This window comes from Arvicola amphibius, chromosome 9 (genome assembly GCF_903992535.2).
Source record: "Arvicola amphibius chromosome 9, mArvAmp1.2, whole genome shotgun sequence".
Classification (NCBI taxonomy): domain Eukaryota; kingdom Metazoa; phylum Chordata; class Mammalia; order Rodentia; family Cricetidae; genus Arvicola; species Arvicola amphibius.
The window spans coordinates 103,824,248-103,839,779 of record NC_052055.2 but is presented as its reverse complement, the minus strand read 5'-3'; the positions used below and the strand labels follow the sequence as shown (position 1 = coordinate 103,839,779).

The 15,532-nt window shown below is 52.4% G+C and overlaps 1 protein-coding gene across 1 annotated transcript in view; it reads left to right on the top strand.

Annotated features, from left to right (window-relative positions):
* Col13a1 (collagen type XIII alpha 1 chain) overlaps nucleotides 1–15,532 on the top strand; it is a 133,815-nt gene that overhangs the window by 74,967 nt on the left and 43,316 nt on the right. The window contains 10 exon segments of the mRNA XM_038343290.1: nucleotides 818–853; nucleotides 1,390–1,416; nucleotides 2,419–2,445; nucleotides 4,357–4,383; nucleotides 4,479–4,505; nucleotides 5,161–5,187; nucleotides 6,758–6,814; nucleotides 10,646–10,753; nucleotides 12,383–12,409; nucleotides 13,410–13,445. Of these exon segments, the coding sequence (XP_038199218.1) occupies nucleotides 818–853; nucleotides 1,390–1,416; nucleotides 2,419–2,445; nucleotides 4,357–4,383; nucleotides 4,479–4,505; nucleotides 5,161–5,187; nucleotides 6,758–6,814; nucleotides 10,646–10,753; nucleotides 12,383–12,409; nucleotides 13,410–13,445 (399 nt within the window).

Here is a 15,532-nt window from a genome sequence, read left to right as displayed (position 1 = left end):
CAGACTTTATGGCAAGTGTTTTGACCTGCTGGGCCATCTTGCTGGAACCCTGAATGATACGAGAGGCAGGGAAGTCCTTGCTGGATCCTGAGGAGAGGGAGTGAGGAGAGGGAGTGACCAGGCTTCAGGTTTCTCAGCTCTCTGGAACCCTTGACCTTTGGGTTAGCCTCTCAGACCGGAAGCCACAGCTCTGTATTTCTTGGGAATCCTGACCATTAGCCACTGCACTGTGACCAGGAAATGTACAGCTGACTCTGTGGCACCCTGCATCTCTAAAGAAATGAGCCTGGATGTCTCTCCTCCCCGAGAGACGGGCAATCCAGAGATGGCCCAGCCACTGGGAGAAGCCTGCAGAGTAGGAACAATCTGACCCGTTCTAGCCTGAAAACAGTTTTTAAGGTTGAATTCTGCAGACTCCCAAGTCATCCGTAGATTGCAGCCATGAGCAATGCCTATAAATCAAGAAAATGGACTCGATTTTGGTCCGGGACCTCTGTGCAATTCAGAGTAAGCCCCGTACTGTCCTGATTGCCCCATCGGTCTGTTGTCTATTTGCATGTCAAGGTTCAGGCGGCCCAAGCAGTGAGAAGTGTCCCTGGAGACTTCTAGAAGTAGGCCCAAAGGATGCTGGCTGCTTCTTTCCCTCCCCCCAGCTTGGTCCCTACAGGAACTCCGCTATGATGTGCCCTTCTGTCCTCTCCACCCTCCCATAGCCAGCTCATTGGTGATAACATGGAATCAGGGATGGGCACAGAGATGAGCCCGAAGGATGGGCTTGGCTCCTCCTCACTCATCCTCGCTGCTCTGTTTTTCCCAGGGTCAGCCAGGCACTCGAGGCTTCCCTGGATTTCCGGTAAGTACAGAGAGCTAAGATTAGCAGAGATGGGTTGGTCCTGGGCCTGGCTGGGTTAAAGTGCATCTACCGAGATAACCCCTGAGGCCACGTTTCCCTCCTGATTCCTAGTCACTAAAGGACCCACTCTGTAACCTTGTATGGGCTGGTAGCTCAGGGCTGGGCTCCTCCTATAAGAAAGAACCGAGGTATCTATATAGATAGTGGTGGCTAGGCAGGAGCTGAGTGATTGAACTTCCAGCTGCTACATCCCATTTGATACCAGGGTGTGGGCAGATGGTGAGCGAGAGAAGTGAACTGATTGGCCTCTGGTCAGGCACTGAAGAGAGGCCTACCAGGGAAGCAGCAGTAGGGTGGCCATTGCAGTATCCTTTAACCCTTGCCCATGGAGCCTAAATAGGTCCTCAGGGGCAGAACCAGGGGAGCCACTTGTTGGTGGTGACCAATAGCTTTCAAGGAATGCACTGTTCCCGGGCTGCCTCCTGGGCAGGAGACCTGGGAAACTTGGCCTTTGCATCAAGCCTTTCTCTTTTCAGGGTCCCATTGGTCTTGACGGCAAGCCGGTAAGTGGATTCTTGGGGTAAGTAGACCCTTGAGCTGGGCTCTGTCCTACCTCTGCCCAGCTTGCTCACCTGGGGCCCCTGGCCCTCATACACCCCAGGAGATTGAAAGATATTTCCATAGAGAGAAAACTGGCTAAGGGGAAGAGGAGGAGGAACTATTTGCGTAAGTCACCTCTGCCCTCAATGGGCTACCGCAGGGCAAAGTCTCTGGTGGTCAGGCTGGATGCTCAGGGAGTGGAGCAAAAACCATCTGTAGACTTGGTGACTGTGAGCGGCTCCTTGAAGGACCTAGAATCAAGAATTTGGGGAGGCAAGGAGGCAGCAGGGACAGTGGAGAGGTGGAATGGTACAGGCTGCTCCAATACCACCAAAGTGCCAAGAAGTCTCCTGTTCTCCTCAAAGTTGGAGTCCCTTCCATAGCTGAGGCTTCACATGCATACTCAGGTCCACCTCTGGTCACCTTAACCCTATGGACTTGGTCTCTTGGTCCAGACATTCATAGCAATTGGAAGATGGCTGCCCCTCCAAAGCTCTCAGAATCCCCACAAGTGCTTGCCCTGGGGATGTAATAAACATCTAACTCTCCCTCAGATAGCTTGTGTCACCTCAGGTGGGGACTTGGTCACCTTCCTAGACAGCCACATGTAGCCCAGAGGCTACAGTGGTCATGTCTACTCACCACAAGACCAGTTTTCCCCCCACCCCCGCACAGCTGCCCTGGGAGTATATAGTGGAGGTAGCTGGGGTCCAGGGAGACACCCTCAGCTCTGTTCTTCTTTGAAGAGCAGTTAGCTACTAATATAGCATGCAAAGTGAAAGGGGAGACGGCCCTGCCCCTGTCCCAGTCAACCTGCAGGTTAGGGTTTGGGCAGATGAGTGAATGGCAGGTGACATTGAGAACAAAAAGAAGCTAACAGGACCGCATAAGGAGGAACATACTGGAGCGGGCAGAGTGAGGGCTTCCGTGTTTAAACCATGTACATGAAATCCTTTTTCTTCCAGGGCCACCCTGGACCTAAAGGGGAGACGGTAAGACCCCCACTTTCTTTCTTTCACAAGACAGGTGGGGGACCAGCCTGGTCTCACTCCCACAAAGGGACAAAGCCTGCCTTATCACAGTCACCCCCACCAGCTGGGTACACCCTTCACTTCCCTAGATCCTCAGGCCATGCAGGGAGACGCGGTAAGCCCTTTATCTCCTGCACTGGAGACATCCAGAGTGTCACCCTTGACCCGTGCCACATAACTTATCGGGTCAACTAGTAACTAGCTCCATGTTCCGAGACTGCACAGGCTGAGCTTTTTCCAACACGCTAACATCAGCACCCTCGGGATGCTGTGTAGGGTGTTCCCTAGGAGATGGTGGCCCATTGCTTTCCCACAGTGGCTTCCCCTGAGCTGTCCCAGGACTCTCAAGTCCCACCACTGTGCACCTGCTCACCGTTTCCTAGTTTCGAGATAGAGCAAGTTGTGAGTCTGAAGCGGGAGCCTTCTCTATATCTTGGCACACTGAGGCCACTCAGCCAGGTGCCCAGAGGCCTAGAGACTGGCATTCAGTCAGTTTCCACCGGCCAGCGTAGGGCTAACAGCAACCTCAGAAGCTCAGGCAAGGGTTCAAATTCAGAGCGTGTTGGACTGGAAAAGGCTAGCCTTCCATGATCATACCCTGAGCCATGTGTGAACACTGTCATTCTCTTGGCGCTGGGAGGCAACAATGATGCCAACCCCTTCATCTTCAGCCCTGTGAGGATTGGCAGAGCCTGCCCCAGAGGGGTCAGCCCACACATAGTCTGTCCTACCCTCTTACCTATACATCAGCATGGGCCTCCTCAACCAGGGTATCAGTGAGGTCTCCTGAAAGTCCACCAGACACTGAGCCCCACTTCTCCCTTGAACCGGACAATAAGGCGACCTTGACAGAAATACCAAGTCCCCTTGTGCCTTCCAGGGAACTCAGAACATGGATTGGGGTGTCCATCCCAGTTTGCCGTACACCACGAGCCTCTCAAAATGTAGTGTCTGCCCCACCTATTCCAAAGTCTGTTGTTGGTTGTTTTTCACCCTTTGCTCTTTTGGGGGACCCACCACCCAGCTTCCAAATAAAGCACAGGGAGTCTTCTTATGACTTATGTACGTCCAGTCTTTGCTTGGCTTGTTTCTAGCCAGCTTTTCTTAAGTTATCCCATCTACACTTTATAATAGGGTTTTTATCTCTATTCTGTATGTATTTCTTTACTTCTTACTTTGTGGCTTGCTGTGTAGCTGGGTGACTGGATCCTGGAGTTCTCTTTCTTTCTCTCCTAGATCTTTTCTTCCTGGATCTTTTCTTCCCAGATTTCTCCTTTTTTTTTATTCTCTCTGCCTGCCAGCCCTGCCTATCTTTTTTCCTGCCTTGCTATTGGCTGTTCAGCTCTTGTTTAGAGCAACCAGGTGTTTTAGACAGACAGAGTAGCACAGTTTTACAGAGTTACGCAAATGCAACATAAAAGAATGCCATACATCTTTGCATCATTAAAATAAATGTTCCACCACATAAAGCAATGTAGCACATCTTAAAATACTATTTCACAACACCAGACTTTCTGGTTCCGTGGCCAGGAGAGTAGGAAGTAGGCTGTGTTGGAGTCTCCTGAGGCTCCCAGGTGTAGGATGTAGATTCCTTCAGAGTAAAATACTCCAGCACCCAAGCCCCCCATGCAGAGGGCCCTTGGGGTGTCAGTGGCTTGAGGAATGACTGAAGGGGACACGGAGCAACTGGCCAACCCCTCTGAGGCTTAGCATATAAGGCCATACAACCTCAGACAAGTTGAACCTAGGCAGTCCTGCCCTGTAGGACTTTGGGACAGTCTGAGAAGTGCCTAGGAGGCCGACATCTGTGTCAACCCAACCAGGCAGGTGTCTCCGACCTACCCACTCACTGATACCTGTCTTCTTCCACAGGGCCTGGTGGGTCCCCGCGGACAACCGGTTGGTAGTTCCTCTTCCTTGTCCCCAGCAGGGAGGTTGGGGATCATGTGGCCTGGGATTTGAGCCCTGACACTGTCATTTCCTTCTCTTTGTAGGGCCCTCAGGGGCAAAAGGGAGAAAAGGTAAGTGCAGTTGAGGCTTCCTAGACCTTCACCAGGGCCAGAGCAGAAAGAGGTCAGAGAGGCCACCTCCAGATCTGAGGAGATACCTAGTATGTAAGAGAAAATCAGTGACACCCCGACACTGTCAGTCTTGGGTCTGAAGACCTGCAAGCAGTTTGTTCCTGTCACCTGCCGTCGTCCTGCACTCTGTGACATGAACTTAGACCCCTGCTGGCCTAACTTTCTTGGCCTCTTCACTTTCTGACCAAGATTGGTAGGTTTACCCCTGGACAGTGGTGCAGGAGCCTGGCATTCTTGGCTTAGGGGAGATGTTCCTGGAATCCTGCCAGCCACTGCCATTATAAAGTCTGTTGGTCCCATCAGGGCTATTGGGTACTAACCCAGGGCATGGACTGACAAGCGAGCTGGGCATAATTCCTAATCCTACCATCGTGGTAGGTGGCATGCAGTGGGGTCCTGTCTCTGTACCCAGAGCTCTGGCCCTAGGGGGTTCCTCCTGTTGCTTCCTAGAGGCAAGGGAGAGGGGACCACTTCATCTGCCTCAGAGGACCCAAAGCAGGACAGTGGTACCAGTTGGTGAGGAGATGCATGGTGTGTTATGGGGCACAGATTCCCCTAATAAGGACCTAACACCTCTCTCTCTCCCCCTCCCTAGGGTCAGTGTGACGAGTACCCACACCGGGTAAGTGATGCTTCAAGCTAAGGGTGCCCTTTGACCCATCCTCAAGCCCAGTCATTACCCTGGGGTGGGGGGACCTGCAACCCTTTATAAGGTGCAGTGTGCTGCGCCCTATAGCTGACGATGACTTGCTTTCGGCACAGTGTCAGGGTGGTCACTGTGTCCGTTTGCATGGAGCCAGACTCCTATGACCTTGTTTGTCTGCTGACAAGTATCTGAGAGTCTCTTGAATGTGTGTGTGTGCGTGTGTGTATGTGTGTGTGCACACGCGTGCGCATGTCTGGCAATCCAGGACAAATATGAGGGACTTTTGAGTTAGTCATGGTTTCAGATGACCCAGATCTCCAGGAGGGGAGGTCATCAGGCCACAGCATCCTTGGAGGCAGTGTGCATCTTGTCTGTTAGGAACACAGGAAACCCTTCTCAGCAGGAGTGTTAGGATGGGGTGGGATGTTTCTGAACTGAGATGGTTCCTCTTGACCCTGTCTTTTCCTGGCTTCCTCTAAGTCTATGGAACCCAATGTTCACTTGTACCCTGATGACAGAGATCCTGCTGGAGACAAGGGAGGGCAAAGTCCTTCCCCAATTCCTCCCTGAAGCCCCAGTGGGACATCCTGTAGACCAGCTCTGTCATGCTTAGTCCTGGGCAGAAAATATGAAAATCATCTTGGGAGATCTTCCATCTATAGGGACCACAGTGTACCCAGAAACACACAATCTATTTCCCTGGCTGCTACTACAGCTGGGCCCGGTAGAACTTAGGGGGTAGAGCCTATCATACCCCTTCACCCCACCTCCTACCCCCTTCACAAAACAGGCTCAGAATGTACTTGACTCTCCAAGGCCTCTGAGAAGGTATGGTTAGCATGGCCAGCCTCTACCCAGCCTCTCAGGACACAGAAAACCATGCTGGTCCCTGACATCTGGGTCCTTGGACCAGAGAGAGGCTGTGTATGCTTTGATGTGTAAGAGGCAGCAATAGGTTTGAGGTCCAGGCTTATTCAGGGATGTAGGGCCCTGCCATTCCATCCAGCCTCATCCTGATAACAATAATAGAAAGCCAGCTGTGTTTATTTGGAATGAGGGACTTGCAAGATGGCTGTATTACCAAAAGAAAGAGCATCCCCTGGCACAGAGACGGCACAGCTGCAAGACCTTCTGAAGTGTGTCATTGATTCTGCAGGGATGCTTAGGTCGGGGAGGGCATGATCTCTGCCCCTCAGCCCTGTACAAGAACAGAGAAGGGAACAGTGGTAGGAAGTTCCAGAAGCATAGTCTAAGGACTTCAGGCAGGCAGGGACGGGAGGAGTAGTGAAGACTAAACTGGCAGGCCAGTTGATTTAGAAGTGTGAGCCTAGGAAGCCTTTAGTAGATTGCTGGCTTTCCAAGGGGTGGGCAGAGGTGGGGGTGCTGACAGGTCCCCAGGACAGCCTGGCTAGTCGAGCAGGAAAGGAAAGAGCTAGGCAATGAGCGGAAAGACCTTTGGTATCCAGCAGGGTTGTTAGGTCTGTGGGCTCTGTCCTGCTCCACGCGACCCCACCTCTGCTACCCCTCCCTTTGCCTCCCCAACCAGGAGCACCCAGGCAGCATCCTAGCAGCTCTGTGCTCCAGCCCGATAATTGCCCTGAAGGTTTGTCGGTCCTAGATGGGCTCCAGCCCCTCTTGGCTGAGACGCTTCCTGGACACAGAGCACATCGCACATCCCTGGGCCCAGCGTGGGAGGATGGGGCTCTGCATGGCTCAGTGTGTGGCAGCTGCCCCTGTGTGCAACAGGACTAGCCTAGAAGGGCCACCCCAGATGGGCTCCTAATTCCCTAACTGAGTTTTCAGCCCTGCTGGATCGTGGATGTTCTTCACATCCAGCCCAGGGGCCTCTGGCGAGTTGAGGGGCCTTAAACACATGGGGTTGACTCCCCAAAGACTTTGTCTTCATATGGGTTCTAACCTTCCGGTCATCTCTGCAGGTTCAGCCTAGCCGAGCAGGGAGACAAAGGGCAGCAGAAATGATCCAATATGAAAATTATGTTAGATAATGTGATCGGAAGCTGCCCATCCTCCTAGAAGTGGTTGACCATTCCTAAGACATCTTTTCTGAGCTTACCAGCCACAGAATGAGGCCTTAACAGTACTTAGTGAATGCCTCACAAGCCACACCCTCAGCCAACTCAACCCAGAGGCCAGGCTTAACTTCCCTTGACCATGGTCCTCAGATTCGCTGACATCAACCATTCTTGTCCTACCAAAAAGGAACCCACAGGGACCACACACCAGCCTGACTCCACGCACCAATTTAGCTCGTTCTGTGGCTCCCGACCCTCAGCCCAGCAGTGGCCATCCACCCAGCAGGCCTGGGTGGGGCAGTGCAATGCTGGGCGGTGTGTTACGTGGCCCGAGTGGCCTGGTATGACTTCAGAGGTGGGTGGGCCTGGTCGGGGAGAGCCCCTCTTCCGGAACTCAAGGAGGCTACTAGCCAGTAGCCAGAGCTGAGGCAGGGTACTTAGGAGGCCATGCCTTCAAAAGGACAGCTGAGGCTGCCAAAAGCAAAATTAGCATTGTGTCTATTCCTAGAGCTGAGCCTCAGGGGTGCCTACCGCACTCCCTCCCCCAAGTCTATCCTGCTACTGTGTTCACACTGATCTCTTTCCTCCTCTTCTCTCCACTTGGCCTTCTGGGGACTTCCTGCATCACTATGAATACCTGCGACCTCTGGCCTCTGCCCTTCCAACTCCTGTCTCTCTCCTCAGCTGTTGCCTCTCCTCAATTCAGTGCGGCTGGCTCCACCCCCTGTCATTAAAAGGAGGACCTTTCAGGTAGACACCTCGTGGGGCTTTCCCAGGGGCTTGGCACATCTTGGGGTCGTGGCAGGGCAGCTGGGGGTACCCACTATGCCAGAACCTGTTTCTAACAGTTACCCTAAATTAGACAGTCATTGGCAGAAAGACACAGTATACAGGCCCCGCCACAGCATGACACCAGACAGCCACCAACAACAGGCATTCCGACATCCATTTTGCAGGCCTGATGCTGTCTTTCCATGGTACACCACTGTCTTTATTGCGCAGATGCAGAGATAAAGGCTCAGATATGTTCAGTAAGCTGCTTGATGTCACAGAGCGAGGATTTATGCCTAGGTTCTCTGCCTGTTTCCACTGTGCCTCAGCTCCCTCCACAGTAAAGTAAGAACAGGCACAGGGATTGTGATCGGGCAGGGAAACTGAGGCTCGGGGAGTAAAAAGACCCAGTCAGAGTCACGGGAACAGCAAGAGGGCAAAGTGGATGTGAGAGCCAGATGTCTGACACCTGAACCCACTCTCCCTGCTCAGTCACACATCCTGCTGAGCTTCACCACTCAAGAGCCTGGGCGTGAGGAGCGAAGAAGTTTGTAGAGCGGCATGGCCCACGACCAGCAGGCAAACAGCTACTTTCCTGCCTTCTGCCTTATTGTCTCTAAGGAGGCTTGGCCAGGAGCAGGTTCCCAGGGAAAAAGCATCATTGATTTTTTTTTTTGAGGCCCCATGTTGTCTGAGGTCACATGAGGCCAGGGGCTGCCTGTCTTACCCTTCATCTGCCTTCTGCAGCCCAGGTGTCCCCAGGGCCCTGTGAGCAGGGAGTGGCAGGACCTTGAGCTACTTGCTTGGTGAGTCCAAAGCCCAGGAACGTGGATACTCAAGTCCCTGACTGAATAAGGCTGAAAACTCACTCCAATGATCAGCTAAAAATACAGAGTCACATGATCCAGGCGCAGCCTATTAAGCATTCAGCCCATTCTTGTAGAGCGCGGATCGCATTACCTCACCAAATCCTCGAGAGCCTCCAGGGCTCCAAGGGTTGCTCAGGAGGCCGCTGGCAGCTCAAAGCAGCGCCAGGCCCATTCATGGGCGCTCATCCTGCTGCAGACAGGCCCCATTTGAGGGAAGGTGAGGTAGTGCCCCTGAACATGCCCCCCCCCAGAGTAACTGTGCAGACTTGCTTGCTCTAGGTCCTACTGTGAGGGCTGTAAAGGTGGCTCAGTCAGTAAGTAGCTGTTGGGCAAACAGGAAGGCATGAGTTCGGACCTCCAGGCACATACTTGTAATCCCAGCCCTGGGATGGGAAAGACAGGAGAATCCCCCAGGGGCTCTCTGGCCAAGCTACCTTAACCTAACTGGTGATCTCCAGGTCCCAATGAGAGACCCTGTCTCAAAAGAAATGAGCACAGCCTCTGAGGAATGATACCCAGGACTACACACATATGTGTGTCCTCCACACGTGTGCATACACATCCATACCAGAACCATGCATGATTATCTTATGGTAGCTGCATTCCCTGCTCCCCGTGGGCCATATTCTTCATTTCCAGTTGGTAGAAGACCATAGAGCAGTGGTTCTCAACCTTCCTAATGTCATGACCCTTTAATATGGTCCCTCATGTTGTGGTGACCCCCTGACCATAAACTTATTTTGTTGCTACTTCATAACTATCATTTTGCTACTGTTATGAATCATGATGTAATACCTGATATGCAGGACCCCAAAGGGGTTGTAACCCACAGGTTGAGAACCACTTCCCCAGAGGAGTAGATCAGCTGCCACCTGTTGCTGTGTCTGTGTCCAAGACCCAGAGGTGGCCCTGCAAGACTTTTCCATATTGCCTTGACCCTGGTTTCCAGAGCAGAACCAGAAGGAGTTCCCCCCATGACCTCTGCAGAATCTCTGGGGAGTTAGGGTTTTATACTGTCAGCCACCATGGGACATGAGAAGGCCTACCAGTTTCCTATCGATAAATAAATATTGATTATGTATGTTGCACAAGATGGTCTCAAGTTAGCGGAAAGGGTAAGCTTACATAAGAACCAATCCTGACTGATATATTTAGCAGATGGTGCTGGAGGCCACTTCTAAAGAGCAAGGGCTTGGCTGATGAGCCCAACTCAGCTGCACAGTGAGCCAGATGAAACCCCGTGGCCTCTGACCTAGGCTCTCATTTGATCCTCTGGGACAGAGAGTCAAAACCAGCGTATGCTAAGATGGGGAACAAGGACCCCCATGCTCCCATCCTGTAGCTGGGAAGCCAAGGCTAACGATAAACTCAATACATTAAGAGAGCGGTAGAGACAGGCTGCAGACCCCCTGCCCTGAATTCAGGCATCGGGCCAGGCCAGGAGCAGGGCCTGGATTCAGGCCAGCGACCATCTCTCACTCTCTGTTTCTGCCACTACTGCCAAGTCCTCTGCCCTGAAGACCTCTAGAAGGCCCCACAGCTCAGCAACCCAACGTCTTGGAGCACTCCTTGCTGCCGTTAGCCCCTGCATGAAGTCACCATCACTGCCACCGTTACCTTCACCATCCACCCACTGCCTCCCCACACTGCGTTCCTAGCAGGGTCCACAGAGGCCTCGGCAGATGCATGGCACATGGTGGGGGCGGGGCCTGGCCGCTGCTCTGAGACCCTCTCGCTAATCCATGTTTTCTCTGACTTCAGGGGGAACAAGGCCAGGCTGGCATCCAAGGCCCTCCAGGGCCACCAGGCCCCCCAGGACCAAGTGGCCCTCTGGGACACCCAGGACTGCCAGGGCCTATAGGGCCACCTGTAAGTATCCCTCTCTTCTGCTCCCCTAGAGGTCTGCAGAAGCCTCTAAACCTTGAATAGTGACCAAAATGACAGAAACATTTTGTCAAGGACCTGAACATGGGTGGCCTCTGTGAGAAACCATCCATGGCTGAGACTCTGCTTGCCTGTTTTCCCTCCCAGCTCTACCAACACAGCTGCAGGACCGTGTCAGTCGTGATCTTCATGGGCCACTCTAATAAGAGCTACATTAATAAGGGGGGAAGTCTGAAGGGACTTTTCCATCTGTCCTCAGCCCCGGTTTAAGAAAACCAGAGTCAGGGCAGTGGATTCTGGAAAGGTACAGGGGTGGCCTCTGATGTCTATGTCTTTCAAGGTAAATGCAGGATCCATGCTGCTGGACCACCTTCCAGGCGAGCTTCCCAGTCAGTGGGGCCCTGTATCCATGAGCCTGAGGGTTGGTACTGCCGCTGCTGGGAAGGGTACCATGGACATCCCCATCAAGCGGCAGATCCACTTCCAGCTCACTCATTTTCAAACTCTGGCCAAGACCATGTCCTCCACACCCACAATATAGCAGACACATATGCGTAGAATGCCGATAAAGTCTTCCAGGTGGCTTGAAAGAGGTGGCACCAAAGTCATTCAGGTTCGTGCACAGGCCCTTCAGCTGGTCTGACATTTAGCCATCTTGAGACTTCGTGGAGGGTCCCTGTGACCTGGACAACCGCTATGGCCACCGTAGTGACAGCCTGTGCTTAGCTTGGTCCCCAAAAGACATACTTACACAGTTTTACCCCCAGGACTTTGGCGGGGGAGGGGGTTAGTCACACTTCCATCAGTCTGTCAATGGGAAAACAGAAAAACTGAAAGGAAATGAATTTAGAAAATTGAGCCAGACTAAGCCTCCAAAGTACCCCAAATTCACGGCTTTGCCAACTACCACCCTCCGACCCAGTACTCGGCTCTTGCTTTCTACATGACAACATGACAACAGGGGGTATTGTTTGCTTGTTTGCTTTTTCTTAAATCATTTCTAGAGGAATAAACCCTGAGTGTCTTTTACACCAGTTGAAACAGACGAGACCTACACTTCATGGTTTTCTCTGGCCCACGTTTACTGCCCAGACCTCCACCCAAGACCACAGTACCCAGTCAGCCTGGTCTCTCCCTCGGTGCCCACAGGCCCCTGTACCCACACCAACTCACCATGGCCGGCTGCTGTGGCAGACGGGGTCCAACAGGCTCTTCTTCAGGGGTTCAGGGCCAAGAGCAAGATCAGGGCTTTGTTGGGCAAGGTCAGCTTTCCAGCAAGGGGCCTAAATTAGGAGGTACGTGACTGAAGGATCTTTACTAAGCCACACTGCCAATTTAGCCCCAGGCCACTGACCTACTTTCCAGTGGGCGAGCTCAGCACAGTTGCCCACAGTGCCCACATGGCTCCAGTCGGAGATGCTAGCCTGTTGTCCCCATGTGCCCTCCCTAGGTGTCAGTTACTCTCCAGGACATCCTGGAGCTATCTGGGGTTCTCTGCTCTGGCCTGGAGCCATCTAGGGCTCTCTGCTCCAGCCTGGAGCTATCTGGGGTTCTCTGCTCCAGCCTCCACTGTGAAAACAACCTTATCCACTCACCTTCTCCTTATTTCTACAGGGTTTACCTGGGCCTCCTGGAGCAAAGGTGAGTGCTCCCCTAAGTGATAATGGGTGCTCTAGGGAAGGCATTCCCTGTAGGGGGTGCCAGCTGAGGAGGACTGGAGCTGAGGGATGGATTAAACATGGTCCATTTCTAAAATATTTCCTCCTCTTCTTGGACTGTTTTGATCCTAATATGTAACACCTTTTTTGGGTGCTCAGGCTGGCTAGGCAAGCTCTATGGTTGGCATAGAAGGTACACTCCGGGGTTGAAGGTGTAGTTTAGTGGTTGAGGGTTTGCCTAGAATACATGAGGCCCCGGGTTTGAATACCCAGTGCTTCATAACCAAAGTGTGATGCCTATGTCCACAGCCAGAAAGTAGAGGCAGGGAGGACCAGAAGGTTATATGTGGCTACATAACAAGTTAGAGCCAGCCTGGGCTACAGGGGACCGTGTCTTAAAAAACGAAACAGAACTAAAATGGTTGTTTTTGTTTTTTAAAGAAAAACAAAGAAAAGAAGAAAGCACAATCTTGACTGCCTGGGAGTTTGTGTTCTAGTTGAAAACACAAGGCAGACAGATGTCATGACATGGTCATAGTGTCCCCAAAACTGTCCAATATGGAAAAACCTCCAAAGTGATCTGATCCCCTTGTGAAATGTTGCCTGGAAGCCCACGATGGCAAAGGCAATTGCACTTTGAAGTCAGAAACCCTTGGGACCAGAGGGCATAAAGCAACGAGGGTGGCCACCGCTTTGTAAACATGGATGCAGGGAGCTGGGGTGGGGGGCTGGAAAGAAGATTCATTGGGAGAACCAAAACAGGATGTCCTGGGTCTCCCAACAGCTGACCCCTTGCAGCACCTTTCAGCCATCAGAACCGTATCTGGGGACCTTGGGGGACTCTGAGGGCCGTTGCTCCAGGAATAGATGGGTCTGGAGGACCTCCCAGGGGGGGTCATGGGGAGGCAGAAGGTGGCATTGTGTAGCAGAGAGCACCAGCTGGTTTGATATGAAAAACCATTTGACTATTTTTTCTTCCCCAGGGAGACCCAGGGATCCAGGGCTACCATGGCCGCAAGGTAAGCAAGAGGGGAAGGGGGGACACTACCTCTTCTGTGGGGATCCCAAGAGGGGCCTCATTATAGGGATGCACACAGCCAGGGCTGGGTGGGTAAGAGCATATGCTCACACCTATGCCAGCCATATGTGCCTCCTTGTTTATAAGATTGTCTGAATACTCAGAACCGATGGGACAGGGCCTTGGTGGGCTGATAGTCCAACCCAACCTCAAGTAAGGGAATGTCTCTCTTATTGGCCTGGCTGGCTATGTCTGGTATCTGGACTGGGTAATCCAGAATACTGGGCCCCTCTAACACAAGCTCCATGCTGAGCCTAGAAGGGGGTGTAAACAGACCCAGCCCTGCTTGAGAGCAGTTCTCAGGCCAGACAGACAAGCATTCCCACCCAGATTGCCCTACGTTGCCCTGCTAACGGTTAAGTGCTACTACTACAAAGCACTCTGAAATCAGGGTGGAAAGATAGAGTCCAAGTGGGGAGAGTTAAAGCAGTTAAGTGCTCAGCCTATGAATGGGTGTATCAGCTAGCTAGTGCTATGTAACAAAGTATCCCAAATAGACTAACTTAAAATCATGCTTATTTCTTATGTTTCTGTGGATTGGTGACCTGGGGTTCTACAGTTCCACCTGGGTTCACTGGAGTTACCATATGATAACTAGGAGTATGATAGTAGGTTAAAGATAGCCTTATTCAGGCCTGTGGATGGTCCTGGCTGGTGGCTTCTGCTCTCCAGGTGCCTTTCATCAGGCTGGATAGGCTTCCCCACAGCAAGGGAGGCTCAGAGCAGCCTCCAAGGTGGGAAGGTTCAATGCATGAGCTCCCTCTCAGCATCATCTAATACCACACTTCCTAAGGACCTTCTGCTCAAATGGGTCACACAGCTACATTACCTGCAGCAGCATAGGAAGCGACCTACTTCTGACAGATGGATTGAAGGGGCAGGAAAGCTCTCTGACTGTTTGCAGCGGCCCTCTGCGATCCCTTAGCAGATCAGAAAGGAAATAGTATTTTAGTCAAGGAAACCATTTGAGTCAGGGCCCGGAAGCAGTTACTACAATAACTGTAAGAGTATAATACTTTCGATGACAGCCAGGACTTATGAATGCCAGCAGTAGGCCAAGCATTGTCCTGCAATGCAGCCTGCACTGTTCCCAATCCTATACCCCTTGGGGACTGCTGTAATTTGCTCTCACCTAGCACATGGGGAAACTGAGGCTTACCCGAGTCTCAGCTAGGAGAAGTCAAAGAATTCAAATCAGGTCTGGGTCCTTCTCATGGTACCAGATGCAACAAGGATTCCAGAATCCTCCAGAACCTTTCAGAAGGGGGGAAAATGCAGTAGGAAGGAAAGGTATGGGTGGGGGAAGAAATCTTGGAAAGGAGACTCACTCAGCTAGGAGTACATGCCCCACTCCGGTTCTGGAGGCTGCCATTAGCTGTGGTGTTTTATGGGTGCCTGGTGGGGGAAGCGGTGAGACACCAGAGATCTTTAATTAGTTCTGCATAAACTGAGAGGCTTGCATTGTGTCAGGAAGTGGAAATTACAGCCCTCACGGTTGCCTCCATCCACTCACTCAGTCTCACAAAATTTACTGCCTCCTGGCGCAACACGGCTCGGGTTTTCCCATTAGCAGTCAGGTCAGATCTTTCAAGCTGTGAAGGGGTGGAGACCTGTCAGAGGGGCCCCCCCGGGGTCACGGTGATGCCCTTGTTTGGGACTGTTGTGACCGGCAGTGTCTACCTCCACCACAAACAAGTGTGATCCATCCAAAACAGAATGTGGGAAGCAGTCGTCTTGAGGCTGGAGAGGGCCCAGCTGCGGGCTAGGGTGTCCCGATACTGGGGACCTGGACCCATGTCCATCCTCCATGGGGGCTGATGACAGCAGGGGTCAGTCAATCCAGGCATCCCTGCAGTTCCGCTGAGGGAGGGGCAGCTCCTGGGGAAGAGGACGCTGGCTCAGGCAGAGAACTCTAGCCTGACAGAACGGGACTATGCTACTTTACCGGGATTAGACGTGAGCAAGTCCTATGGTGACCCTCCAGAAAAAAAGCCAGTTCTAGCTGCATCCGAGACACTTCCTCATGCC